This window comes from Pogona vitticeps, chromosome 7 (genome assembly GCF_051106095.1).
Source record: "Pogona vitticeps strain Pit_001003342236 chromosome 7, PviZW2.1, whole genome shotgun sequence".
Classification (NCBI taxonomy): domain Eukaryota; kingdom Metazoa; phylum Chordata; class Lepidosauria; order Squamata; family Agamidae; genus Pogona; species Pogona vitticeps.
Genome location: NC_135789.1, coordinates 29692980 through 29719637, shown reverse-complemented (window position 1 = coordinate 29719637; position 26658 = coordinate 29692980). Strand labels below are relative to the sequence as shown.

Genomic DNA, 26658 nt, shown 5'->3' with positions numbered 1-26658 from the left:
GCAATTTTTAGAATATATATTTTAATTGCATTTTAATTATTTTGCCCTTTTATTTTGCCCTTTTATTGTATTTTAAATGCTGTAAGCCGCCCAGAGACCTTCGGGTAGTGTGGGCGGCATATAAGTTAAATAAATAAATAAATAAATAAATAAAATATTTTAAGTAAGTAATCCCTTTGCTGAATAATAAATATAAGTGCTATGCAGCGTTTTCTGCATAGGCGTTAAAATAATGGAAGTCTTACTGCGTAATAAAAATAAAAGAGGCTTTACTGCATGTGTAAAAAAAAAATTAGTCTTTTAAAGTTATTTTGGGAGGGAAGCCTGTGTGAGCAAAAGACTTACAGCTAAAAGCCACAAAAGTCTCCTCAGAAGTACACCCCACGGAGCGTGAGGCCCCTTACTGCCAGGGAACCAGGTACAGAATTGGGTAATTAATTGAAAATGAAAAGCGTTCCCTCAGGGGCGCGCACTACTTTCTGAGGCTGAGGGAATCAGAATGTCGCATCGCATTACGCATGCGCGTTCGCGCGCCGCCTTCTCAAGGGCTCCCTATTTGTGACACTCCGTCCCTCGCCCCGAGAGAGGAGGCGGGGTTATTAGCTTTATTGCTGGATTGATTGATAGGTGTCCTTCCGCGTTACTTAACGGGCGCCTGGTCCCCGGCGCATGCGCAAATGATTATTAAGCCCTTTCCTCAGTTTTATATATAGGAAAAAGGGAAGCTCCATTCTTTGCCCCGCCCCTTTCCTCCTCACAACCCTATGAGGGAGCGCGAGGAGGAGAAGGGGGAGGAGAAGGGGGGGCAAAATAACGGCCTCCAAGCGGAAATGGTAGCGGTAAAGGAGAGGGCGGAGCTCGCAGAGGATATTTACATAAGATGAGGGCGACGGAGGGTGGAGCTTGGGGAAAAGAAGAAGAAGAGGGCGAATCAAGGGAAAGCTGAGTGAGAGGGCGGGGCTCTGCGTGGCCGGTAATAGGACGAGGCGTAGCGGTGGGGGAGGGGTCGGGAAGGGCCGAGGGGGGCGTGGCCTTCCGAGCGGTTGGTCGGGGGGGGCGGTGGGTGGGGTCAGGCGGGGCTCTTCCGCCTCTCGCGAGAGAAGAAGGAGGGCGAGGGGCGGAACCCAAGCGGGCGAGGAGGCCTTGGCGTTGCCCTTTGGAGAGGGGAGGGCGGGGAAGGCGAGCGAGAGGGGCCAAAAAGCACCCACCCCCACCCCCACCCCCCCCGTCTCGAGCCTTTTGGAGGTGTGTTTGATCGCCCTTACCGAAAGCAGAGGAGGAAAGGCCGGTTGGGGGGGGAGGAATGTCCCGGCCAATGGGAGGAACGGATTTTGGGGTGGGGGGGAGGAAAAGTAAATTTAAATAGAAGTGCAAACTGCCAAGCAACGGTTCGGGGGGGGAGCAGGGAAAAAATATTCATTTTTGATGTATTTATTTAAAAGATTTCCTCCTTTTTTAAAAATTCTTGATTTATTCTTAGGGAAACTTCACGCAGCCTCCCCTTTTTTTTGGCCTCTGAATGCACAAAATGCAGACTTTGTACTGTAATTCTTGCTTCCCCACCCCCACCCTTTTCTTTCTCAAATCCCCAAAGCTTCTAATTTCGGGGTTGGGGGGGGAAATGGGGAAGAGAGAAAAGGTCTTGAGTTTGTTTGGCTTTTGAGCACTTTTGAGTGATCGGGTGGGGTTTTTACAAAGGACAGATCCCTGCCCTGAGGAGCTTACAATTTTTAAAAGAAAGGTGGCACAGGTGAAGCAACAGAGGAGATGGAAGGGGAATGTTTCTGTAAAATACCTTGATAAATACCTTGTCTGCTGTTCTATGTCAAGCTTCCAGTTGATTGCAACAGCAGTAGCAAAAGTGACTGACCCCTGCATACCCAAAACATTATGTAGTTATTTTTTTACATTTCCAAAATGTTTGTTGGCCCTTTGCAAACTTGGTGTCTGGAAGCCACTTGGTTCTGTGCATCTCTCTAAAAATGTTCCCAGGAAGACTAAATATGATTGTGGAAAATTCGTTATTTCTGGCAGGCTCATTAGAGAGCTGGGTTCCGTGGTAGTTTGATGTGACTGTATCTAGTAGCAAAATATAAGTGTGTTCTGGGGAAAGGATGAGCTTTACCCCCTGCTTCATGTGTCACATATTGGTGTCATTTATTCATTACTACTTTGTTTTAGTTGTAGATCTAAAACATTTCTTCTACGTAGGTTTTAAAATATAATGCACTGGACCCTGGTATGGTTGTAACTTTAAGGAAAGCAGGAACTGTTGTTTTTATTGGGTAATTCGTTAAAACTAATTTCTGTTACCTAGGACTCCTGTTCAAGAACACTACATTTCTTTACCACTTCAGTTTTAGAGCTGGTTTTGCTTTAAAGTGGTGGCTCTTGGGGTGGAGTGGGGTATGTGGGTGGGCAACTTGTTTTTCCCCATATATTTTTAACTGCAGGTTCCATCATCCTTCATCTTGGGCTTTGCCAGCTAGTGCCAGAAGTTCCTTGATCCTACTCTGAATGTTGAAATCATAGCTCTTGGTGCAGCTTGTCTCTAAGGTTCGACGTTGGGTTCACAGAGTGTTTGGTGGCTGAAAAGAGGCTTCTGCAGAAAAAACGTTTAAGGGGAGCTCCCCACCCCATTATATGACTATTGAGCAGTAGTTACCTAGCATCATTGTCTTGTCTTGTCCCCTTCCTGCCTTGTCAGGCTTGGTCTCTGTGCAGAAAAATTTGTTCAGTTACCCTTGGGTGGTTTGCTTGTAGTAGTTGCTCTTAGCTCGGGTTGAGCTGTTCATGTGAGGAAAAGAAAACGATTAACATACTTCAGACTGTGTTTCCTGGTAGAGAGTCCAGTTGTTGTTTTTAATGGCTAAAATGAGGCCTTTTCTGGGCCACTGCTCTCCGTTCTATACAGCGTTTAAAGAGCCGGGACGTGCTGTAATAATAATATAGTTTTTTTCTGTTCAGTTTGTGCAGAAAGCTTTGTAGCAGGCACGCATGGGGGCTGCCCAAAGGTCTCTTTCTCGCCTGTCTTCTTGCTAAAGACTTTTGCACCTGCCTAACCGAACCCCTCATCCTGGCCTACAGTTTGCTGGCTCAGACCCCTCCAATCCCCCACTCTGGGGCATTTCTCTGGCATAAAAAGAGTTTGTGTCTGACCTGCTAGAAATCTCTCAAGTGTGATAAAATCTTGGCCTCTGCGGGATTAAAAAACCCAGATCTTAGAAATGGGTGGGAAGTGATCCCGTATTTTTAGTTGCCTCTTCTGAAGAAAAGGGGGGGGGGGCTGTGGTTTATATTTATGAAGGCATCAATAGCCACAGAATTTGGGGAAAGTCTTTTTTTTTCTTTTGTACTCTGTTATTTCCAGATACTTTCCTGCCAGCCGTGTCAGCAGCTGCCCTGTATGAATTCTCTGGCTATGTCCCTGGAAATAAGTAACTTGAGGAAAGTTACTTATTGGGTGGGACTGCAGGCTCACAGCCAGCCGGGTTCCTGACCCGGCTGGCTTTTTTAGAGGATCCTCTCTATAACCCCCACCCCAAAGCCACTTTCTCTCCAGGCCCTGGGCAGCTGGGCGCTGCTCCTTGTGTGTGGAATCAGCCGATGGGTGGCTGCGTGCAGCTTTTACCCCTCTGGTGGCGAAAGTGTGGATGGGAAGGCCAAGTTGGTATTTACTTGCTCGGGGTTTGGCTGTTTTCAGGCGAGAAGCTGGGAGGAAGAAGCCAGAGCAGCAGCAGGAGCTACGATGGCGCGGCTGGTGGCAGTTTGCAGAGACGGGGAAGAAGAATTTCCTTTCGAGAGGCGGCAGATCCCGCTCTACATTGATGACACCCTTACGGTGAGTCGGTGCCAGGGGGGCAGAGCTCCACCCGGGCAGGGTGCAAGGGGTGGCGTTTGAGCCCGAGGTGTTTTGCAATCCCAAAGCCAGCGCCCCCCCCCTTTTCCCACCCCAGCCTTCCTTTTCCACCGCCCTTCAAGCCAGGCGCCTTGGGCTCCGCTTTGCGAGGCCTCCCAGGAAGTGCCAGGGCTCAGCCTTGGGCCACAAAGCTTGCACACGGCTCCTGGAAATGCGCTTTCCCCCCTTCCCTCCGCTCGCCAGTGCTCGGGCACATACGTGCGCACACATGCAGTGGAAGGCGGTGGGGAGGGGGAACCCTCGCACCGAGACACACAGAAGGCCTAACTCAAAAATAATCGGAGCCATTTTGGAAGCTGGTGGCTGGGAGAAGCGGCCGGGCCTCTGGTGGTGGCGGTGGGGGGTTGCCATTAAAAAAAAAAAATTAAAAAGCCCCAGAGGCCAAGATTTCCTGGGTTTCCACCACCTTTCTCCGTCTCCCAAATTTCCAAATCAGTTCATGAACTTTGCAAGGTTGGGGGGCTCTGACTGTGCCTGTGCACGGGCTGTGTTTTCCTGGGATCGCCGTGCATATTTTTTTTTCCTCTGGGCTGTGCATTCAACCCCTCTTGCAATGGTGTAAAAGGGAAATTGCACACTTTCCTTCATGTGGAGAGCAGTGGAGTTCCGCCTGCTTAATTTACTACTACCCAGGTTTCCGTGTTGCCTGAGCAATGTAATCTTTCCAGACTCCACCATGCAAGCGGGGAAACAAATCTGGGTTCTTATTTTCGTACAGAAAGTTCTGTTCTGATCTTCAGCCTTTGGCAGGATACCCTAAAGAGGAATATTTCTGCCTTAGACCTGGGACTTTGGAATTGTTCTGGGTTTAAAAAAACCCCTCATTGCTGCAGGTTTTCCCCCTTAGCTTTTGGGAGAGGCGTGTCTGTTTAATCTCTTCCCTCCTTCCCACTTTTAGTGCTTTTGTTCTTGACAATGGAGTTCCTGATCTTTAGAATTTTCTTTTTTTTCAGTGGTGGGAAGGGGTCTCTTCCCTTCCAACTTCTACCTGGCCATGAGACTACTTGGTTGGATTAAGGGAAGAAACCGGAATATTGGGTGGAGTCTGGCATTTGATTTAACCCAGGGTAATTTACTGTCTAAGGCATAGTAGCTTCTGGATCCTTTCCCCTATAGCTAAGCTACCTAGGGCCAAAATCAGGATGTCACAACTGGCATCTGAAGCAAAAAAATAAATGAACGAAATGACATAAGATTCCACAAGCCGCACTGCTCCTCTGTGGCAGTGAAAATGCAATTAAAAAGACATCAACTAACTAGCAATTTGCTGCCCATTTTTTGCGAGCCAAAATCTGTTCCAGAGGTAATATCCTTTCTCTGACTAGTGGCAGGTTCGTCCTTTTAAATTACTGTCGCAGGAGGTAGGATTTTATTAGGAGAAACAAGATTCTCAAGTCATTCAGGTTCTTGAGATATGCCTTTGGAGAGCCTTATGGATCCCAACCGTGGGTCCCAAGATGTTCTTGGACTAGAACTCTCCCATAAACCTTCACGACCAGCTGCGCTGGCCAGGATTTCTGGGAGTTGTGGTCCAAGAACATCTGTGGACCCTAGGTTGGGGGCCACTGGGCTAGACAATACTTATTTATTATTCTTTATTTATTAGGGACATTTCTGATCTGCCTTTCCTTCAGTGAATGCATATGAGGTTCCTGGTTCTCCTCCTGCCCTCAAGTCCCGTTGTAAGGCGTCAACTCCCATCATTCCCAGTTTGTGAGATATGAGGAGGATGGGGGTATATAGACCAGTCTGCCCATAGAGTGCCAAGTTCAAGGAGACTGTGCCAGAGTTAAGGCTCAGCTGTGATGCAGAGTCCTATTGAGACTTGTTATGCTTTCAGGGTAGCATTCATGGGAGGAGAAATTTTTTAAAAATCATGTCACTTCTTCCTTTGCATCATCCTTCACTCCATGATCTCAAGGTAGTGACTTTTGCATTTTCTTGGGTGTGTGTTACTCACCTTTTGTCCATATGCTTTAAAGTAAATCTGTTTCTTTAAGGTTCTGTCGTGTTCAGGCTGCCTCAGGGTTCCAAAATGGAAGCTCACAGGAGCGCTCTCCCCTCCTTGTTCTGTCTTTCTCCTTTAAGAAAAGCTTGGTCCTACTACTCCTGAGGCTGGAATTTCCTTCCAGCCTTACAAACACTATCTCATATCTCTCAGCCTCATGAAGTTGAGCATGTGATCGTTACATCGAGACCAGGAATGGGCTTATAGGATGTTATAGGATGTGACTCCCAACATACTAGATGTATCATTGCTAGGCTGATTAGCTAGATGAGGGGGTTTGTGGTCAGCCTTTTGACCGGTCCAATGGTCCTCAACGTTGGGCCTCCAGATGTTATTGAACTACAACTCCCAAAAGCCTTTGCCACCAACTCTGCTGGCCAGGATTTCTGGGAGTTGAAGTCCAAGAACATCTGGAGGCCCAAGGTTGGGGACCACTGCGTTTTCGATTCCACATACAGTAGAGTCTTTCACCAACACAGATAAGGCAGGCTCTGTAAGTTGTGTGTAGCTACAGATGGCCCTTGTGTGCCCCTCCAATGCTCCCAGCAATCCTCACCTCTTTTTAAAATGTTCCATATGCCCTGAAAGTGAAGGTGCGGCAGGTACTTAATTTTGCCATATTCTAGGGGCATCCGTCATTGATGCTTTTGAATTGTGGTGCTGGAGGAGACCCTTGAGAGTCCCCTGGACTGCAAGGAGAACAAACCTATCAGTTCTAAAGAAAATCAACCCTGAGTGCTCACTGGAAGGACAGATCCTGAAGCTGAGGCTCTGATACTTTGGCCATCTCATGAGAAGACTCCCTGGAAAAGACCCTGATTTTGGGAAAGTGTGAAGGCAAGAGGAGAAGGGGACAACAGAGGATGAGATGGTTGGACAGTGTCATTAAAGCGACCAACATGAATTTGACCCAACTCCGGGAGGCAGTGGAAGACAGGAGGGCCTGGCATTCTCTGGTTCATGGGGTCACGAAGAGTCAGACACGACTAAACAATAGGGGCATCCCTCATACTCCATCAATTTTTTTAAAAAAAGATTTTGGCCACTAGAGGGTACAAGTGTTCTTTTCAGTTCAAAATATTTTTTTGTAAAAAAAACCTTTTGTGAAATGGTGGGCAAGGTTGCTGGTGCAGCCCTCCAGGGTCCACGGACCGGCTTCTCCCAACCACACATACCTGGATATTTGCTTTCCTCTGTTATACTATTTTAGTTGCCATATTAAAAAGCATTAAGTGAAAAGTGTTACTAACCTACGTATCAGTCCTTATGGCTGTTTCAAAGTAGTAGCTGTTGATTCTTCAGGTCTTTAAAATACTTCTGAGTTGAATTCCCTTTCAAGGAAGTACGCAGGAGATAAATGCTGAAAATAAATAAAAACAAGGCAGTTAAGAGGGCTGTTTTTGTGAGTAAATTTCTGTAATGCTTGGTGTAATTTTTGTCAACTTTAGCCTTAGCTAGGTTCAGCAGTGGTTGTTTTCAACCAATAAATATTTAGGAAAAACATTGTGATGTGCATTAATATGTATTCTGGGATCCTTGAGCCCTAGACTAGTGCTTTTCTAGCTTGTGAGATAATCTAGTATTAATCAGAATGGCCTCTTATCTCTGCAACTGGCATCGTTTGCCCACTGTTGCTGACGAACCTCTGGTGCAGGCAACGGTATCCATCCTCATTGCTCCCCATTTATGGGGGTTTTTAACAGAAGTCCAGATTAAAAAGTGTTCTGCTCATATCCAGTGCCCCATAGTGCTTAAAGCACTCTCTGGGGAAGATTTACAATTTAATTTTGCAGGCTACATATTGTCCCTCCAGCGAACTGAGTCCTCAATTTACAGACTTTGAAAGGATGGGTCAGCCTTGAGCCAGCTACCTGAATCTGCTGGGTTCGAACACAGGCCATGAGCAGAGTCTTGACTGTCTGCATTTCAGAAAAGTCCACTTTCTTTATTACCCATATATCCCACCCATTTAGAGTCAAGCCACTACTCTGAGCAGCTAGCAACAAAGGAGCCTATAAGCCATGCATAGAAAACAGACGGATCATTAAAAACAACAAGAAAAAAAGAGAAACCCTCAAAGGCAATGGCAAACTAAATTCAAGCTCAATTTAGTTTGTGCCAGAGCCAGCAAGAAAATCATAGGGGGAGGATAGTTCTGAAGGCCGCCTAAAAAACCTCTGATTCTACTAGTTTCCTGAAGGTCAAGAGGAAGGGAGCCTCCGGCAGTGCGTTCCACAACATTAACATTTGTGTGTATTTATGCACACAACTCTTCCTAAATTGTGATTTTTTTTCTTTTGCAATCTTCTCAAACAGAATATGCTTTTTTGCACGTTGCTTTGGCGAACATGTACAGCTGAAATCCAGTGGTAAGTCACAACTAGAAACGGTTGAATCAGTGGGATGTGTATCGGCATTGACTCATCAGATCCCCACTGATTCAACGGGGTCTATTCTAGTTGTGATTTGCTGCTGGATTTGAGCTGGTCCGTATCTGTGCCGTTGTACACAGGGTCCTGTGTCCATTTGATTTGGAGAATTCAGAAAAAAAAACCAATTGGGTGGAATTCTCCCTGCCTGCCCGTTTGTGTACTGGCTCGGAAAGAGCCAATTAAATAAAGTTGCATCAAGATATGAAGCCGAGAAATGTATCTCCCATTACTGTTCCTGGTAACGTAGCTGCCAATATTTTTGTTTCCTCTGTTGGCAGGAGATCACAGTAGCTTCAGGACAGCAGGAGTTAATGTGATAAAGAAAATGAAAAGGATTTTTTCCCCAGTAGAAATTCCACCCCATCAGAAACTATTTAAGATTTTTTAAAAAAAGAACCCTTTCATCTCTGTGCAAGAGTGAGGTGGACCTTAGGTTACAGGTGTTGTATGTAGACTGAGGGCTGGCTGGGCAGCTGCCGTGGTTTGGGTTTCTGGCTGCAGAGCCAGAGGTTGGCAGTTCGGTTCCCCACAGGGCCTCTAGGGAGTAGAGGCAGCCTGTGTAGCCTTGGGCAAACAGCACAGTCCCAGGGCACCCCCCCCCCCAGAAAAGGGAATACTTCCGAGTACTCTCTATCTAGGAAACTCTGAAAGGGGTCGCCATAAATCAGCATTGACTTGACCACACATGGTGGTTATTATTAAATAGACAAGGAATCCCAAGAAGTGGGTCATGCTGTGAAGAATGACCCACTGCAGTGAAGGAAATGCAGTAAACAGCCTTCCACTGGGTCAGAATCCTTGCCCATCTAATCCAGGATTGTAGTCTCAGGTTGGCAGCAAAATTTGACAGAGCAAGCTCCTCTCAAGCAGCTGTTTCCTTAAGTGTGATGGACCCTTGGTTCTCCAGATGCTTTGGGGCATTCTTCCCTCAACCTCCTTGCTGGTCACCATGCCGGCTGGAGCAGGTGGGGATTATAAAGTCCAAAGTCTCTATAGAGCAGTGGTTCCCCGAAGGTTCTTGGGCTGCAGCTCCCCAACGCCTTCACTGCGAGTTGTGCTGGCCAAGATTTCTGGGAGTTGTAGTCCCGGAACATCTGGGGACTCAAGGTTGGGAACCAGTGCTCTAGAGCAGTGGTTCTTAACCTTTGTTACTCGGATGCTTTTGAACTGCAACTCCCAGAAACCCCAGTCAGGACAGCTGGTGGTGAAGGCTTCTGGGAGTTGCAGTCCAAAACTCCTGAGTAACCCAAGGTTAAGAACCAGTGCTCTAGAGGGCTTAAAGGTCCACCTCCTTGCGTCAGCCCCTACTGGCCCCTTTCACCTGGAGATCCTATCCACAGAATGTGGGGTTTTATGCATGTAGAACCCCATTTCCCCGGAGGTTGCATTTGGTCTCGGGTGGCCCTCTCTCTGGAGAGAGGAAGTGATCTGTTTAGGTACATGATGTGGGATGGTCCAATGTGGAAAACAGCTGCTGCCCATCTGGTTGCGACACACATTTTTTTAGACCTTATTGTATCGGTTGTTTAGGAAAGATAAGGCCATTGTGTGTTGCGAAGAGAGACCAAGACTGCCTGTAGTCCTTCTCCCAGGGAGAGAAATGTTCTGTCAAACCCAAGTTCACGCCTTTGGTTTGGATGATTCATTCTTGAATCTGTGACCTCTGACCTTTCAAGAGAGCAACGTTCTCCTTCGTAGAGGAAAGTTGAGGTTGGAAACGTTCCTTTATGGTTGTTGTTGTTGTTATAAGTCCTGGTAGGACTTGTTGACTTGCTTGTAACCCTAAGTGATGACACGGTTCCTCTGAGCTCCTGTTGGTGCTGCCCTTTCTCTGTATCAGGGCAGGATGCACCCCTCCACATGTTGCTGGACTACAAACCCCATCAGCCCTTCCAGCATAGCCGGTGATGACGGAGCCTGGGAATCGGCGGCCAACAATGTCTTGAAGGATGCTGCTTTGCTCTACCTTGCCTTCGTTCTTACTTCCGACCCCTAAAGCCCCCCTTTGCCCCATTTGCTCTGTAGTTTGACCCTTCATCCCTGTTTGTATTTCACACTCCCTCCTGCCTCCCTAAAGGTCCTGGAAATTTCAGATCCTTAATTTGCCCACCCTTCGTGTGGTGTCAGGAGCCCTGTTGGCTTCTCCATCTACCAGGAAGCGTTGCCACACCTTCCGCTGCCAATGCTGATTGGTCTTCCTTGAAATAGCTTGCAGGTTCCATCTTGTGAGCAGGGAAACTAGACCTTGGAGTTGCTCGTTTTAATTAACACACTCCTCATAAATTGGCACTTCAGGAAAATTGACTTTCCCTTCTCCTCTGCAGGTCATTACGCTGCCACGGGTGTGTGACGGCTGCCCTATAATTTTGTTGCTGTAATTAAGCTATTAGATCACTTATTCCTGTGTGTGGGGTCTTGCAACCCCTTTAACTTAAAAGCTGCGCTCGCCCTTTGAGTGTCATAGACGCTGCTGGCGGTAAAGGCGCTGTTGGGTTGCTGCTGGCGCTTTGTGAAATGACGTTGCGGAAGAGATGTCGAGGAATCAGTAACTGCAGGGAAAGAGGCTGGTTGGTTTTTAATGCATTGTGTTGCTCTAATCACTATTTGGCTAAATTTGAGATATTGCTGCGTGTATCATTTCGTCTATCCCGGTGGTTCCCAACCTTAGCTCCCCAAATGATGTTCTTGGACTGCAACTCCCAGAAGTCCTGGACAACGCAGCTCATGGTGAAGGCTTCTGGGAGTTTTAGTCCAAGAACTTCTGGGGACCCAAGGGTGGGAACCACTGTAGTAGCGGGTAGTTGAACTCCTGTGTACCTTCTGTTTGCAAATCCATACATTAGATATTGATGGGCGCAAGGCTGTGTTATTTTGGGGGCATCGAGGGCTGCTGATGGACACGGGGATTTTTTTAGACTTCAGCTAGTAATGGATGTAATGGTTACTAGGATTTTGACCAGTGCTGGACTTTGGTGTGTGGGGTGTAAAAGCATCTAGATGTGTGATACATGGGGACAGAGGTGAAGCTACGGAATGGATAAGGAATGCAAAGATGTTTTGTGTTGCAAGAACACGGCACAGCAGGATACTACAGATTGTTGAAAGCAGCAGGAAAAGAGGAAGACCCAATACAAGATGGATTGACTCCCTAAAGGAAGCCACAAGCTTGAGTTCGCAAGAGCTGAGCAGGGGGGCTAAGGATGGGGCATTTTGGATGCCACTCATAGAGTCAGTGTAAGTCAGAGGCATCTTGATGACATACAACAACAACAACAACAACAACGAATTGTTCAGTTTGCTTCAGAGACCAGAGATCATTGTCTGCCCGTGAAGTTGGCTTGTGGCTTCAGCTCCTCTCAGAGGGATAACCAGTGTGTTTTTGTTCTTGCGCAGATGGTGATGGAGTTTCCGGACAACATGTTAAACCTTGATGGACATCAGAATAATGGAGCTCAATTAAAGCAGTTCATTCAGGTACTGCTTTAATTCATTCTTGTCGTGCATGTCAGAATTCAAGAAGCAGGTGCTCCAGTGATGGTCGTTTAGGAAAAAGGGAGAAGAAGCTTAAAAGAGAAATGTCTGTGGAGTAAGGAAAGCGGTGAAGGGGGTCCACTCAAGCTGAACTTCCAGTGGGAAGTACTTTCAGTAGAAGGGCAAGCCACTTATGGACCTCTGGAGGTTGGTGAACTGGAATTCCCATCGCTTCCCATCAGCATAGCCAGTGGTGAAGGATGAGGGTAGTTGTCGTCCCAGCAACACCTGTAAGGTGGCAAGTTGCCCCACCTCTGTTGTTGATCATACTGTGCCAAGTGGGCTAAAGGTCCAACCAGCCCTAAATAAATTGAATTCTAACGGTCCTGTCTATCTTAACAGTGGTTCCCACCCTTGGGTCCATTGATGTTCTTGGACTAAAACTCCCAGAAGCCTTCACCGTGAACTGCCCTGGCCAGGGTTTGTGGGAGTTGTAGTCCAAGACCTCTGGGCACCCAAGTTTGGGAACCACTAGTCTAAAACACAATTAATTCTATCAGTTTTGGATTCCTTTGCTCCTTCCAGTACCTTCCTGAACGTTGTTTGTGATCATTGTTTCCTTGTTGCGGTTAAAAAACAGCTTTTGGTACCACCTAGCCTGTGAACGCCTTCTGAGAAGCTCACTTTTGGGGCAGAGATGTGGGTCCCAGAGCTCTAAAAAGTTACTTTTTGGAGGCTAGCCTGGGTGTTGGTGGTCCAGAAAGTACTTTTTTCCCAAGGTCTGGTCTGTCCTGGAAAGGGTCTTTTTTTTCAGTGGCTGCTCCAGGGGCGTGGGGCTGCTTTTCATGGGAAGCTAAGGTGGCTCCCATCCTTCTGCTGTTAGCACAAATCCTTCCCTAGATAAGCCATTTGGCAATTGAACAGTCTGTAGGGAAAGAGCTGCACTTCGTGGGGGTGGAAAGCAAGCAAAGTATATATTTTATTCCCTGGTCTTTTATCATTGCTGTGCTGTGTGTTCCAGTGGGATGGTACCTTGTAAAGTAACTAAACGAACGTTTTCCCCTCCTCAGCGGCATAGCATGCTGAAGCAGCAGGACCTGAATATCGCCATGATGGTGACCTCGCGGGAAGTCTTGAGCGCGCTCTCTCAGCTCGTCCCCTGTGTCGGCTGCCGGCGCAGCGTGGAGCGCCTGTTTTCCCAGCTCGTGGAGTCGGGGAATCCTGCCCTGGAGCCCCTGACGGTCGGGTCGAAGGGCGTCCTCTCCGTGACTCCGAGCTGCATGCGAGATGCAAAGAAGCTTTACACGCTCTTCTACGTGCATGGGTAAGGTCTGAGGCCGAGGGTGGCCAACTTGCCCTTTTTTGGAATCCAGAGAGTTGAGATTTGAAAAAAATAAAAAATAAAAGGAACTTTCTCTATCTCTGATGAGGGTGGGGAATTAACCGTTGGATTTGAGCTTTCCAGAAATAATTGTTCCAAACTCTGGTTTGGAGGAAAGGGTTGGTCAGGAGCCACCGAGAGAAAGCATCTGTCAACCCAGATTGAGGTAAACAAACAGGGACTACAGCTCCCATTATCTCTCACCCTAGGCCAAGTTGGCTATGGTTGATTGGAGTGATTGTCCAAAACATATGGGAAAGTTGCAGGCAGGACCTATGAGCTTAGTAATGGAGCAACCACTCTGCCTTCAGAAGGCCCCAGGTTCAACTTTCAGGATCTGCAGATAGAGGTGGCAGTGATTTCGGCCCAGAACCCAGGACGGTCGTTGCTGCCGGTCAGAGGCGGCAGTAGAGGGCTGGATGGATCAATACCCTGGCTCACCGTCAGGCAGCTTTCTGTGTTCTTGTAAAAGCACCGCATAGCCTACGGTGCTTAATCAATGAAAAAAGTTCTGCTGGATATCTCAGTGGTTTAGGTCTCTGGCTGAGAGTCCAGAGGTTGGGAGTTCGATTCCTCCATGAGGTCTCTTTAACAGGGGCTGGACTCCATCATCAGTCGGGTCCCTTCCGGCTCTGCAGTTCTAGGATGATGATGATTTGTTAAAGAAGAGTGGCAGGGAATTAGGAGACACCCAAATACTGTCCATGTGTTCAGCCATGAATGTTACACTGAGCAGGACGTAGTGACAGCCGGCAGGCTCCTGTGTTGTCCTGTCTTTCTTATTGGCCGGCCTTTTTTTACCCTCTCAAAGGTCCAAATTAAACGAAATGATAGATGCAATTCCGAAAAGTAAGAAGAACAAAAGATGCCAGCTACACTCCTTGGATACACACAAGCCTAAACCTTTGGGGTAAGCATTTTAAAAATAACAATAATTGCACTTGTAAATAACAAGGCGTCGTGAGACTCCTGGGTGACAGGGCGGAGAATCTTCCCGAAGTACGGCTGTATTTGTAGACTAACGGAAGTGGAGCCAAAAAGTAGAAATTTGGGGTAGCCGAAATAGTGTATGTTTGGTTCTCGAAGTCTAAGAAGGCAAGCTTGAAAACCAGGCTTAGAAATCAGAGATGGGCAGATTGTTTCCCGCTTCCACCCAGAGGTTGGTTGCTCCTGCTATAGGTGGAATGTCTTCCTAGATTGCCTGGCCGGGATTTGTTTTAGCGACGATGACAACAGAGTCAAACAGAACAAAAAACACTAAGGAGTTGGTATTGTGGACCCACCCAAAGCCAGGGAGAGCCGATTTCAGAGATGGGCTTATGCCGTTCTCTTCGATGAAGGCAGCGTTAATAAGAACGTGCCCAGTTATCATGTTGTGCTTGGAATTTACATTCCAGCCTGCAAGAAACTGATCGTCGAGGGCGGTAAAGCAAAGGAAAAATCAAAGTGTGCTGCTTATGTGCTGCCCCATAGTGCTTAAAGCAGTTTCTGGATGATTCACAATTTAATTGTGCAGAGTACATTATTGTGTTCTCTCACCCCTCCCCAGTGAGCTGGGTACTCATTTTACCACCCTCAGAAGGATGGAAGGTTGCATCAACCTTATGCCGGCTAACTGAGTCCGCCAGGATCGAACTCAGGTTGTGAGTAGAGTCTTCACTGCAGTACTGCAGTTTAACCACTGTGCCACAAGGCTAGGGCCAGGGAAGTTCCCCAGCTTACTTTCTTAGGTGAGGTGGCACAAAAAAGAAGAGGAAAAGAGAAGAAAAAGAAGCTTAGAACTAGTCCAGGCATTTTGGTCAAGAGGTGTCAGCTCAGCCTACGACATTACAGGCCTGGCACCATGATTATGGGCGCAAGGGATTTCCCCCCTCCTCTTAATTCTGTAGTCCTTCTGTAGTTCATCCTCACTACTTATTTAACATGCTGCTTTTCCTGCTTTGAAAGGGGACTTTAACTGAGTATGTGTTGCATTTTCTTTTCCTGGTTGAAACTGAGTCTCTTATATCATGGCTGAAATCCTGTTGGTGTAACATACACTGCATAAGGCTGATGCCATTGCCATCTGTGGTGGGTTTTTTTTAAAAAAAATCGAACATTTCTGATTTCTGCCCCAAGGCTCCTGTGTCATCTTTTTAATTGTTGGGAAGCCATGGGGCAGAGGGAAGGGCTTTAATTACTGAAATTTGCTGTCGCTGCTAAAGTGATCCCACTAGCAGTGATTTTGGAAATGAAAAGACTTCCTCCTCCTGTTTTGCGGCTTCCAGGTTTTCTTGGTGAGAAACAGGTTCACACCAGAGCCTTGGAAGCTTTGGGACAGGAATTAGAAATGTTTTCTTTAAAAAATTATATCTGCAGCTTCTGATGTCATCAGCCTTAAGCGGAGTCACTTGTGCCAATAGGATTTTAGTCAGCAGGTTTTAGCAGCAGAATGCTGTGGGCAATGGGAGGCCATGGGTCAGGGAGAGAGATGCACAGTTGCCTTTACATAGTTATTAAAATTTCTTTTGACATGATATATGCTCCAGCGAAGGGAATGGTAGTGCCCCGAGTACAGAGAAGTTAGGTGCAGATAAGAGAAGTAGTGAAGACGAGAGGAAGGAGAACAGGTGTAGGATCACATTCGGCTACGGACCCTTCCGGGGAACTGCAAGGTAAATGGGGCCGGGAAGTTTGTTCAAATGGCTCAAATTAGATACAAGTCCACTTAGGCCAGGGTGGGCCTCTTTGGTAGGTCTGGAGATCCGTTGTGGTCAGCGGTGTATGTGTCTTGTGTTTTGGGATGACAGCGACCAGAATTCCACAGGCGATCTGGCCTGCTGGTGTCTGGGAGTTGTAATTCAATAACACAGCTGTGCACTTCTGTGATGGTGTTCCCCCTGAGAGCTGCTGTGGGGAAGATCAGCCCCATGTTCCTCACCCTCTATTTTCCATACTGCTAATGAGTGGAATGTCACAGATCTGAGAAAAAAAACAGGACTCTCCTGTTAAAACTTCTTTATGTTGAAAACTTTATTTTTGGTGGGGGAGGATTCCAGAGTGAATCCAAGGGGTGCAGAACATTTCCCCATGGGGCCATGTGTTGCCCATTCTTGTTCTAGGAAGACATGGATTTAAAACACCAACCAGGCTATTGAAAGCCAGCAACCATTAAACCAGGAAACAAAAATTGAGTAATAAAACTTTAAAGTTCCAACCCACCAAGCCCAAAGCAGGTAAACAGGACAGGAATTGCCTAAGTGAAGAATCTAGCACACACCGCAGAGGCTAAAACAGGATCTGTTTCAGAGCCTGAAGGATTTTTTTTTAATTGCATCACTTGATCCAGATAGGAAAATAATGTAGGCAACAAGTGATCAAGTTTCATAACCAGATGGCCACCACTGAAAAGGCTCTGCCCCCCCCCCCTTTGTCGCCAGCCTTCAGATACCCAATTTGTGGGGTGTTCAGGGGAACGCTTGCATAGATGACCTTAAGGCACTTGAACGGAGGGGAGAAGGGACAGAAGAAGTCCTTGGACTACAACTTCCAGAATCCACATTACCCATGTTGAGGGGGGATTTTGGAAGCTGTAGTCCCCATCCCCCAAATAACTTTTCTCAGCTCTTACCGGATTGCAAGCCATGTACAGCTTCATAGTGAGAGTAGGGAACCTGTGGTCCTCCACATGTTTGCTGGATTCCAGTTCCCATCGTCCCTCACTCTTCAATTCAGAATTGGAGTCCAACTTCTGGAGGGCCACCAGTTTCCAGAGAGATTGAAACTTGACAGTTTGAAAAGGACGTGGACGTATCTGAGTTAAGCATCATGGTCTGTTGAGTGTATTTGGTGATGTTGGGTGTTATGTGTGGGGGAGGCTCTGTTTCATTAACCTAAACTATCTCTCCCCCCCCCCGACTCCACAGGGGTTGCTGGATGGATGTATGGGAGCTGATGTCCCAAGAATGCAGGGACGAGGTTGTCTTAATTGACTCTAGCTGCCTTCTAGAAACCTTAGAAACATACCTGCGAAAACACAGGTGAGCAGCCCAGGTGGTAAGCGGCACCTTCCTTTTGTCCCTTACGCCACCAGTTGATCCCCTGCCTGGTTAGGGAAGGAATGCAAAGAAATCTCTCCCCTGTTTGGGTAAGATTTGGTTTTCAAGAGGCGGATTCATGGAGTGGAAGGGAACTCCCAACGCAGAGGTACTCTCCCGGGCTTTTAGGAGGTTCCTTCTGACAGGTAGCTACCCCACGAAGGATGTAGGGTTTTTCCTGCCTTGTTACAAAGTCTAAGAACTGCTTTGCTGGCTGAAAGGAAGGGCAGAACGTACTTCATGCCATATACCAAATCCAGCCGAACTAGTGGTTTAATCTTACTCCCAACAGTGGGGAAGAGCCAGGGAGTTCAGGAAAAGCATCCGGCCATTTCTTGCTTTTGCCCTGCTTGCTCTTCCCAGATTTGCCACTGAAGGCCATTGTCTCGCTCTGCCCAACGGTAGGGCCTGCTTGGCTGAATGAAAGGGGCCAGGGGAGCTGTGCTTGCTTTGATTTTATACCCGATGTCACAGGTTGTGTCCGTGGCAAACACAGCAATCAATGCTCCAAACTGGAGGAGATGGGTTACTGATGCTGACTGGCTGGGAATTATGGGAGCTGTAGTCCAAGCAACTAAGTTTCCCAACTCCTGCCTTTTTACCCCTTCTTCCCCCCCCCCACCCGACGTTGCAACAGATTTTGCACCGACTGCAAGAACAAAGTTTTGCGGGCCTACACCATCCTCATCGGTGAGCTGGACTGCAGCAAGGAGAAAGGCTACTGCGCGGCGCTCTACGAGGGGCTGCGCTGCTGCCCGCACGAGCGGCACATCCACGTCTGCTGCGAGACCGACTTCATTGCCCACCTCCTCGGCCGCGCCGAACCCGAGTTCGCAGGAGGGTATGAGTATGTAATTTGCTAGAGTGGGCTGTCTAGCGTTTTTGCTTCCTTTAAAGTAACATCAACAGCATGGACCGCAAATTGGTGATTTGAATGTGTATTTCAGCCGCAGGATACATGGTGTATCGATGTGCTCGTCTCTGGTTCTCCCTTCCCTGCTTGCTTTTGGCAGGAAAGCTGACTTGGGGGAATCTTCAATACAAGGACAGAGGCACAGGATGTGCCCCGGCACCCCTGTTCCCACGGGCGGCACCCCACCTTGTTTCTCTTAAAAAGACCCCCCTCCGAGTCTTTTCACTCTTTCACCATTTTGTGGACCCTACCTTCGTTGGGGCGTGACGTGGTGGGCTCTTAGAATAAAACAGAATTGGGTGGGTGGGTGGATGGGTAGGGTCCCTCTGATACTTCTGAAGCCCTGGAGGTTGCCCATCCTTATAGAGACAAAGAAATGGAGGCAGGGAGTAGCTTTCTTGATTTTTCATTTCTAACAGATACCGTATTCCAGTTATGGAATTTTCCCACTCTCCGCTGTAGGGGGAGGGTCTGATCTTCTTAAATTTTCTTGTATTATTATGTGTATATTCTGCATTTTGTTCAAGGCGGTTCAGTGTGGGGTTCTCTTCTTCCCACCACATTTTTTTTTCCGCCTGACAGCCCTAGACTAGGAGAAGAGAATAGGGACTCCCCCTATAGTCACACACTAGATCAGCGGTTCCCAGCCTGGGGTCCCCAGATGTTCTTGGAGTACCACTCCCAGAAATCCCGGCCAGCACAGCGAGTGGTGAAGGGTTCTGGGAGTTGCAGTCCAAGAACATCTGGGGAACCAAGATTGGGAACCACTGGCTTAGATCTTCATCACTCCCCAGTCTTAATCTGGGAATGGGAGGGGTTCTGCAAAATCTAATGAAGAACAATGTTATTTTATTTTTTAAAAAAATCTACTTCCATCTGAGGGCTTTCTCCCCATAATGTGATCAAAAGGAGTTAAATATGTTCCCCTGAAACACACCAATGATTCCAGCCTTTGTCCCAAATCCAAGCGGAGTTGGACCCATTGAGTTGCTGGTCCTTATGCAAGTGGAATCGATTTGATGGATTTGCTCTTCTTGAAGAGGCCGCTGTGTCCATTCAAGGGGCCGTTGGGCTGGTGACTGAAAGTACAATGAACTATCAAGCTATAAAGGACAATAACAATAATTCATTTTCCTTAAAAAGCCACCTGTTTATCTAAAATCTCATCGGCGCTTTTCCTTTTCTAGTAAGCTAGCGAAATGCTAAATCACCATGTTGGTTCTACTTACGGGTTGGTCTTTTCTTTTTCATGGGTTCCAGTCGCCTTCCATTTCCCCTGACCTCCCCCTCTCAGGTTCAATTGAGAAACATACTTTTGGGGTGTAAAGAATTGATCAAAGCCAAAATCCTGTTGTGTTTTATCCTGCATAGACACGTACAGGTCATAGAAGGTGTCCCATTTTGTGAGCTCTCTTGAATGGAAAAAGTGCCCGAAAAATACAAAACTGGAAACCACTCTGATGACGATGTGTGCCTTCTGGGGAATTTGGTCCCCAGGAAGGGCCTCATTTCTTTGCTAGTGGAATGGCTTTTCTCCCAGCAGGTTCTACCTGAGATTTGGGTCTTGGGCTTCCTCCTCCATTTCCACACCACAGCTCAGTCTATTCCGTTGTGGTGTTTTAAGGGAATCGGAGTGGTTGAACTGAGAAAGAAGTGGCTGAGATGTCCATTGGGAGCAGTCTCCCTAAACCTGGTTCCACCACAAAGTGTCCGTGATTCCACCTCGGTGTCCCGAAAGTTTGGGTCAAGGAGCTTGCCCAAAACTTGTGGGTATCTTGAGTCTCCGTAGCACATTGTTCCTTATTTGGGTGATGCCATGAATGTAACCCGTCAACATGACACTCTCTGCCTCCAGGAGAAGAGAGAGACATGCCAAAACCATAGACATCGCTCAAGAGGAGGTTCTCACCTGCCTAGGCATCCACCTTTATGAACGGCTGCACCGCATCTGGCAGAAGCTCCGGGCGGAGGAACAGACGTGGCAGATGCTCTTCTGTCTGGGTGTCGATGCCCTGCGTAAAAGCTTTGAGGTACAAGCACTTCTGTGAATGCACATGAAGGATCATGTTGTTGTTTTTTTCTGATGGGAGGGCATGTCTACGGCGGTTGATCTATGTCTCCTCCTGGTGTGTGAAGAAGAAAAACAACACCTTCCTGCTCTGTCTTGCTGAGGAGGACGGGGAATTTTATGTCACTTTGGATACCGTTCTTGCATTGACAAGAACAAGGTTTTGCACAGATGTCCCAGATCGCCCCAGACTTAGAGGGTTGCGGCTTCAAAGCTCTCGATAGGCTGCTTGCATCTTTCTTAACCACTATCCAGTCCTGTGTGGCTGGGTCCTTTTCCTCCCCAAGCGGAAGGGGCAGTGAGGCCATTTTGGGCAAATTACAGAGAAGGATGTAACAAAAGCAGGTATCCTAGTTGAGGGTTGTTTGTGCAAATGGGGGCCCTTTTGCATTTTGCACAGAGTTTGTGCGGAATGCCACTGCAAGAGCTCCATCAACTCCCTTTGCCGTCCTCAGTGGCGTGGCCCCAGATGCAAAGTGGGGCCGGTGTCTGCTCTGAGGGGTCCAGCCTGAGTGTTTCCTGTTTCCTTGCAGATGGCCGTTGAAAGAGTGCAAGGCATCAGCCGTCTGGAGCAGCTGTGCGAGGAGTTTTCCGAAGAGGAGCGAGTGCGGGAGCTCAAGCAGGAGAAGAAGCGGCAGAAGCGAAAGAACAGGAGGAAAAATAAGTGTGCCTGTGAACCCCCTGCTCCCTTGCAAGTGGGAGCAGAAGAGAAGGAGGCGAGGCAGGACAAGGTATTTGGGTTCTTCTCCCCACGGGGTCCCACTGGGTGACCCTCAGCCACTGAAGCACCTTGACCTAGCTTGTTTGGTTTTTCTGGGGAGAGCATTTTAGTGGGGAGGAGATGCACGGTGGCCCTTCTAGGGTTTTCAAGGGGTCACCAGTGGGTCACCAGTCCTTCAGGGGTGCCCTGGGGCCACCGTGCAGCTTGCCCAAGGCTACACAGGCGGCCGGGCGCATGACCCAACCTCTGCGCATGCTTCAGGGGACCTTGCCTGCCTCTTCTCCTAAGAGACATCGTGGCCATTTGAGCTCCTGGCTCTGCAGCTTGGGTGCTCCAACCCACCAAGCTATGCCAGGAAAACTGGGATGTTCCTCTTGACTCGTCAGATAAATAGGCTCAGCCACAGGGGTCTCTTTCTAGATGGAAAGCGTGGTGTGTTTGAATGGGGATAGGTGCTTTTTCCAACTTCATGACCTGTGAACGATTCCATACGTAGACCTATTGCCCAAGGCAGTAGGGCTGGTAGTCAAGGAGAATGGCTGTTGTAGTCCAAAGACTACAACTTCGTAGTCCAAAGAGGAGGGGAGAGTATCAGGATGTGGAATCCCCAGTTGGAACGCTGGGTTAGGGCTAAGGAAACGTGGATTCAAAATCTCATCAAGATGTGAAATCTCTTTGAATTACAAAAATACCTTGTGTAAGAATTTCCTCCCAAAGGTTGGCATAGCAGAATAAAAAGGAAGGGGGGACCCCAGACCATTTGCTTGTCCCAACTAGAGGAGACCCGTGGAATCAGTAGGGTTTGTCTGAGTATGGGCTTGATCGTTCAGCCGTCAATTCAGTGGGTCGGGTGTCGAGGTTCGTTCAATGTAGGCTGTGTATTGTGATGTAGGTTTGTTACAGGAGGTTCCCCCTGCCCCGCACACGTGGCTTGCTCCTTTAACAAAAGGAATAAAAATAAATAAGAGGAGATCTTCTTATCAGCCCCCTGTCTCCAAGATCCACCTCCGATAGCGAACAACAAAATTTCTCCAGTGCCCTTTTTAATTCAGACACACAAACATTCATCGCCCGGCGCATGTAGGCACCCCGTCTCTTGTCTGTCCCTCTCTGTCACCCTTCATGCGTCTTCGCTTTCACTCTCTTTGCAGGAAAATTTCTTGGAAAGTGGTTGCAGAGCCTGTGGCGGCGCAGAGGAGCGGAGCGACTGTGTTGAGGTCATTGTCACCAGCGAGAACACTTCTTGCTCATGTCCTGCCGGTGGCGCTCTGCTGGGTTCGCCAAAAATAAAGAAAGGTGTGTGAAGCTGGCCAGGTTGTTCCCCCCCCTCCCCGTAACAAACAGCAAAATTCCGAGTGTTCTTCGTTGTAGCTTCTGAGAGCAGCTTTCTTAGCTTTGCTAAAACATCCATGTATTCCAACCACAGCTTAGAGAAGTTCCTTTTTTGAACTACTCCTGAGCCATCATGAGTTCTTGAGAGGGCTCCTCAGAAAGGTGTGGGAAGACGAAACACAGTCAGATGGCAACGAAGTGAATACACGGATACCGATTTTGTGGATAAGCAGATCCGACTGTATTTCTGAAAATGCACCTTGACTTAGACGTGGTATATCTTTGCCCCTTGCACTTGAAAAGGTTCATTTATAGCAGGGGTGGTGGTGGTTTCTTGCTTCCCGTCAAGAAACCTTATTGGACTAGCTCTCGCGCAATTTTGTTAAATGCCCCAAAGACTTGCAATTTAAAAAGCCGCATGATACGAGGAAAAAGGACTGAGGAGGGAAGGGGGGGAAAGCAGCCGTTGTCCAGCAGGGTTGGAATAACTTTGCCTGCCACTTTGGCTCTCACCATTGTGCATTGCTGGGCATGGCAGTAGGGGTGGAAGGCCCGAGGGAGGTGGCCTCAAAATCTCAGTTATTTCTAGCAAACACAGGTTTTTTTGAGAGAGAAAGAGAGCAAATGAAAGAAAAAAGGACCTGTAGGAACTTTTGTCTGTGCTTACAGTTACCCAAAGAAAAACACTTATAACCATGGTTTATTGTTACTAGCATGAGTCTAGTCTTGGCTTCTTCACTGGCTCAGCCTTCACCTTTTAAATTTTTTATTTTTTATTTTTTTGCTGGGAAGTCATCCTTTCATTTCCAACCTTAGTTATCCACATTTCAGTGTTAAGCCCAACCTCTTTCCTCTGGTTAAACTTAAACTGTGGTTTGTTCCGAACAAGCCAACTCCATAAACCATGGGTTGTGAAGTCGTCTTGTTTCAAATCAGCCGCAGTTAAGATTAGTCGTGATGATTTGCAATTTCAGAACACAAAAGGGTACATTTAACCAATGCCAAAAAACACACTTTAATTCTTTGTAGCTGGGCCAGGAAAGTTGGGTAGATGGAGCACATGAACCCTGGTTAAAATTGTCTGGTTATTAGAATTGTGAAATACAATACAGTATATTGTGATGTGCAAAAGGAGGTAGTGAGACCTCAGAGAACTTCCATTAACAGAGGCCTTAAATATCAGTTTGGGATGTTTTTCTGTGTTTTGTGGCATAAAACTCCAGTCTTTGCTGCCTTTATTCTGTTCCCCTAAGCAATCGTTTTTCGTCCTGACATCCTTCTAGGTTTATCTGCCCATTGTAACGGCAGTGACTGTGGCTATTCCTCCAGCATGGAGGGCAGTGAGACAGGATCACGGGAGGGCTCGGACATTGCCTGCACTGAAGGAATTTGCAACCACGATGAAAACGGTAAGCGGGGAGCCGACCTCCCTCGCCCCCTTCTCCCAGTGCTCTGAACGAACTTATGCTCCCGAGAGAACCTTCTCCCCTGATTGTTTGTGGCACAGAGAGCCTTTTCCATCTTCGTAGTTCCCTCAACTGGTGGACTGTCTGTCCCCCTAGAGCAGTGCTTCTCAGCCTGGGGTCCCCAGAGGATCTTGGACTACAACTCCCAGAAATCCTGGCTAGCGATGAAGGTTTCTGGACTTTTTAGTCTACGAACATCTGGGGACCCAAGGTTGCAAACCACTGCTCTTGCCAAAGCCCCAACCAACATAGCCAAGGATACGGGATGGTGGGCACCCTGAAGGCCAGAGGGCTCCTTGAATTTGCCCCTCTGCGACTCCTCCTTACCTCCTTCCTCTTGATCCTTTTTTTCCCTGGAGCTTGGCTCACGTGAAGGAAGCGGCCGCTGGGCCCTTCCTCGGCCAGACCCTGATTTGAGGGTCCTCTCTTGCAGGCGACGACCCTTGCATCCACCGCTGCGAAGACAAAGAGGAGGATGGGGACAGTTGCTTGGAGTGCTGGGCGAACGCCGAGGACAGCAGCCTGAAAGGGAAAAACAAGAAGAAGAAAAAGAAAAATAAGAAGTGTGAGGCCGAGCATGTAAGCGCGGGGGTTCGAGGACCTCTGTCTTGAGGGGAATCTCAGGGGCTCGGAAAAGGTTTTCCTCTTCCCTCGGCTTGCAGCTGAAGGGCTGACACATTCCGCTGATCCACGTATCTGTTGTGAAGCCCCGTTCAAGCACCTGTTGGAGAAAGAGATCATGACTCTCTCAGTCATAGGTGACCAATACATATAAATACGGAAACCTTCTTTATGTCAAGTCATGGGATTTGTCAGGCAGAGAAAGCAGCTTGGGTTAGGCCCCCCGAGATCATTTTTAGCTGGAGATGCTGGAGGTTTACGTCTGGAGTTAGTTGCGATATATCCTGCCACACACCAGTACTTCAAAGGATTCTGGCCACGGATGCGAAGGGGGCGCCCTTGCTTTTGGTGGATGGGAGAGGCCGAGAGTGGGAGGGAAACGGGAGTTTACCCTCCAGCACAGAACCGGATCTCTTCTCTTCCCAGGACTTCGCGTCCTGCTTGTTTTTGAGCAATTTAGGGGGAATTGTGTAGAGTGCCTTTATGTGTTTAAATGGGAGCATGGGACTCCTGATTCCCAGAAGCTGTAAGCCAGCCAGGCTAATGGTTGGAAGCTCTGGTTGGGATGGAGGGAGGGGAGCAGGAGTGGCTTGCCACAGCATTCATCTTGACCCTGGCGTGTGTTTCAGAGTCAACAGCTGGGGAGCTGCCTTGTCGAGATGCGTAATCACGAGACCTCGGGCACTGCCGCCACCCACACAGAGTTCCACCGGGACAAGACTAAAGACCCGCACGCCGAAACGTGTTGCCGCACAGAAAAGGCAGGGCAGCCAGTGCCTTGGTCGGAGCGCAGGAAGATGGTGCCACCCTGTGCGAATCCTCCAGAGACAGCCACCGACTCCGGGAAGGGTGCAAAAAGCTTGGTGGAGCTCCTTGTAAGTCAACGGGGAGGGGAGGGGTGTCCAGAGCCCACAGAGGCAAGAACAGATGACTGAAGGATCATGGGGGCTGTAGTCCGGATAATCTGCAGGGAACCCTCCTGAGTACATATTTGACTAGGGGTGATTCTCCAGACCAAGATCAGGGAGCGTGGGGCCAATTGCCCTCCCGAGTTCCCCATGTGGTTAGACCCCCTTTCCTGTGTCACTACCTCTCTGTGTTCTCCCAGATCTTGCACAGGTCAGTCCCCTCCTTCCAGAAAGATTGAAACGGTTCTCCTGAAGCTTAATTATTGATAGGAAAGAATGTTAAGGTAGACTCTGCTTGTATTTGGGTTCCTGCTCTTTTGTCTGTGGCTCCACCCACCTGGAATGTTACCCCCTCTGAACCTCTAATTTGGTCCTTAGCCTGCAAGTGCTTTCGCACTGCTAGTGTAAAAGGTTTGAAGACGGGAGGATTCCACTAAATGAAATTAGTTCACCTCAATTAAATCCAAGATGAAAGCAGGAGGTATTGGAAGTTTTCTTGCAATCTGTTCCACCCCTGTTAACCTTTTTTGCCCCCCAGGATGAATCTGAATGCACTTCTGACGACGAAATGTTCATCTCACAAGATGAGATCCAGTCCTTTATGGCGAACAACAAGTCTTTCTACAGCAATAGAGAACAATACCGACAGCACCTGAAGGAGAAATTTAACAAATACTGCCGTTTGAATGATCACAAGGGGCCAGTGTGCAGTGGCTGGTTAACAACAGCGGGAGCAAACTAAACCCAATAAAATTAGTTGTCTTTCAATGAAATTTTGAAGATGCGTACTGCGCCTTTTCTCTGTTCAGAAGGGGGGGAAAAAGAACCCTTTCTTTAGCAACTAAACTAAATCTTACTTTTTTTAAAAAAAGCAAAATCAACGTGGCTGTTTTCTTTCCTGTTTTCCTTTTTTTTTCCCCTTTGCAGGAGGCTGGTGGAGTTAATACCTTTAATTTCTGATCTTTTCCCCGCCTCCTTTCTGGCTTTCATCTTTAGTTGTTGTTTTGTTTTTTTTTTTTTTTTACCAGATTGAGGGCAAACCTAGGCTTTCATAAATCAAGCCCACCTCTCCTTCTCTCTTCCTCTCTTTCCTTTCATTTAATGTTTCTCTTAACTGTGACACTTAACCAACAAAAAACAAAAAAATACCAACCCTACAAACTTAGTGGCAAAAGTAATGTTGTACTTATAATTCTGTACAGAAATGACAAATGAGCTCGAGATTTTACAAAGTAGACATCCATTTGCAAAAGAGAAATTGTTCTGGATGTAATATGTTGAAGCGCAATGTGCAAAATTTAAAAATAAAGAATATTTATTAATATGCATAGTAAAACAAAAA

General features: G+C 47.7%; 1 protein-coding gene across 3 annotated transcripts; it reads left to right on the top strand.

Annotated features, from left to right (window-relative positions):
- The first annotated feature begins 540 nt into the window (after positions 1-540).
- Positions 541-26658, top strand: GGNBP2 (gametogenetin binding protein 2). Of its 3 annotated transcripts, none has more exons than XM_072978522.2 (15): positions 541-973; positions 3704-3841; positions 11753-11833; positions 12901-13154; positions 14023-14121; positions 15740-15865; positions 17117-17230; positions 17925-18134; positions 20056-20230; positions 20802-20999; positions 22141-22285; positions 23605-23730; positions 24221-24366; positions 25038-25283; positions 25855-26658. In XM_072978522.2, the coding sequence occupies exons 2-15, from the start codon at positions 3749-3751 to the stop codon at positions 26056-26058; spliced, it is 2217 nt and encodes a 738-aa protein (XP_072834623.2). In that variant the 5' UTR covers positions 541-973; positions 3704-3748; the 3' UTR covers positions 26059-26658. The 3 variants fall into 3 exon arrangements, with proteins under 3 accessions (XP_072834623.2, XP_078235408.1, XP_072834626.2); XM_072978525.2 differs by lacking the exon at positions 541-973 and adding an exon at positions 1105-1245; XM_078379282.1 differs by lacking the exon at positions 15740-15865 and having other exon boundaries at positions 17925-18128.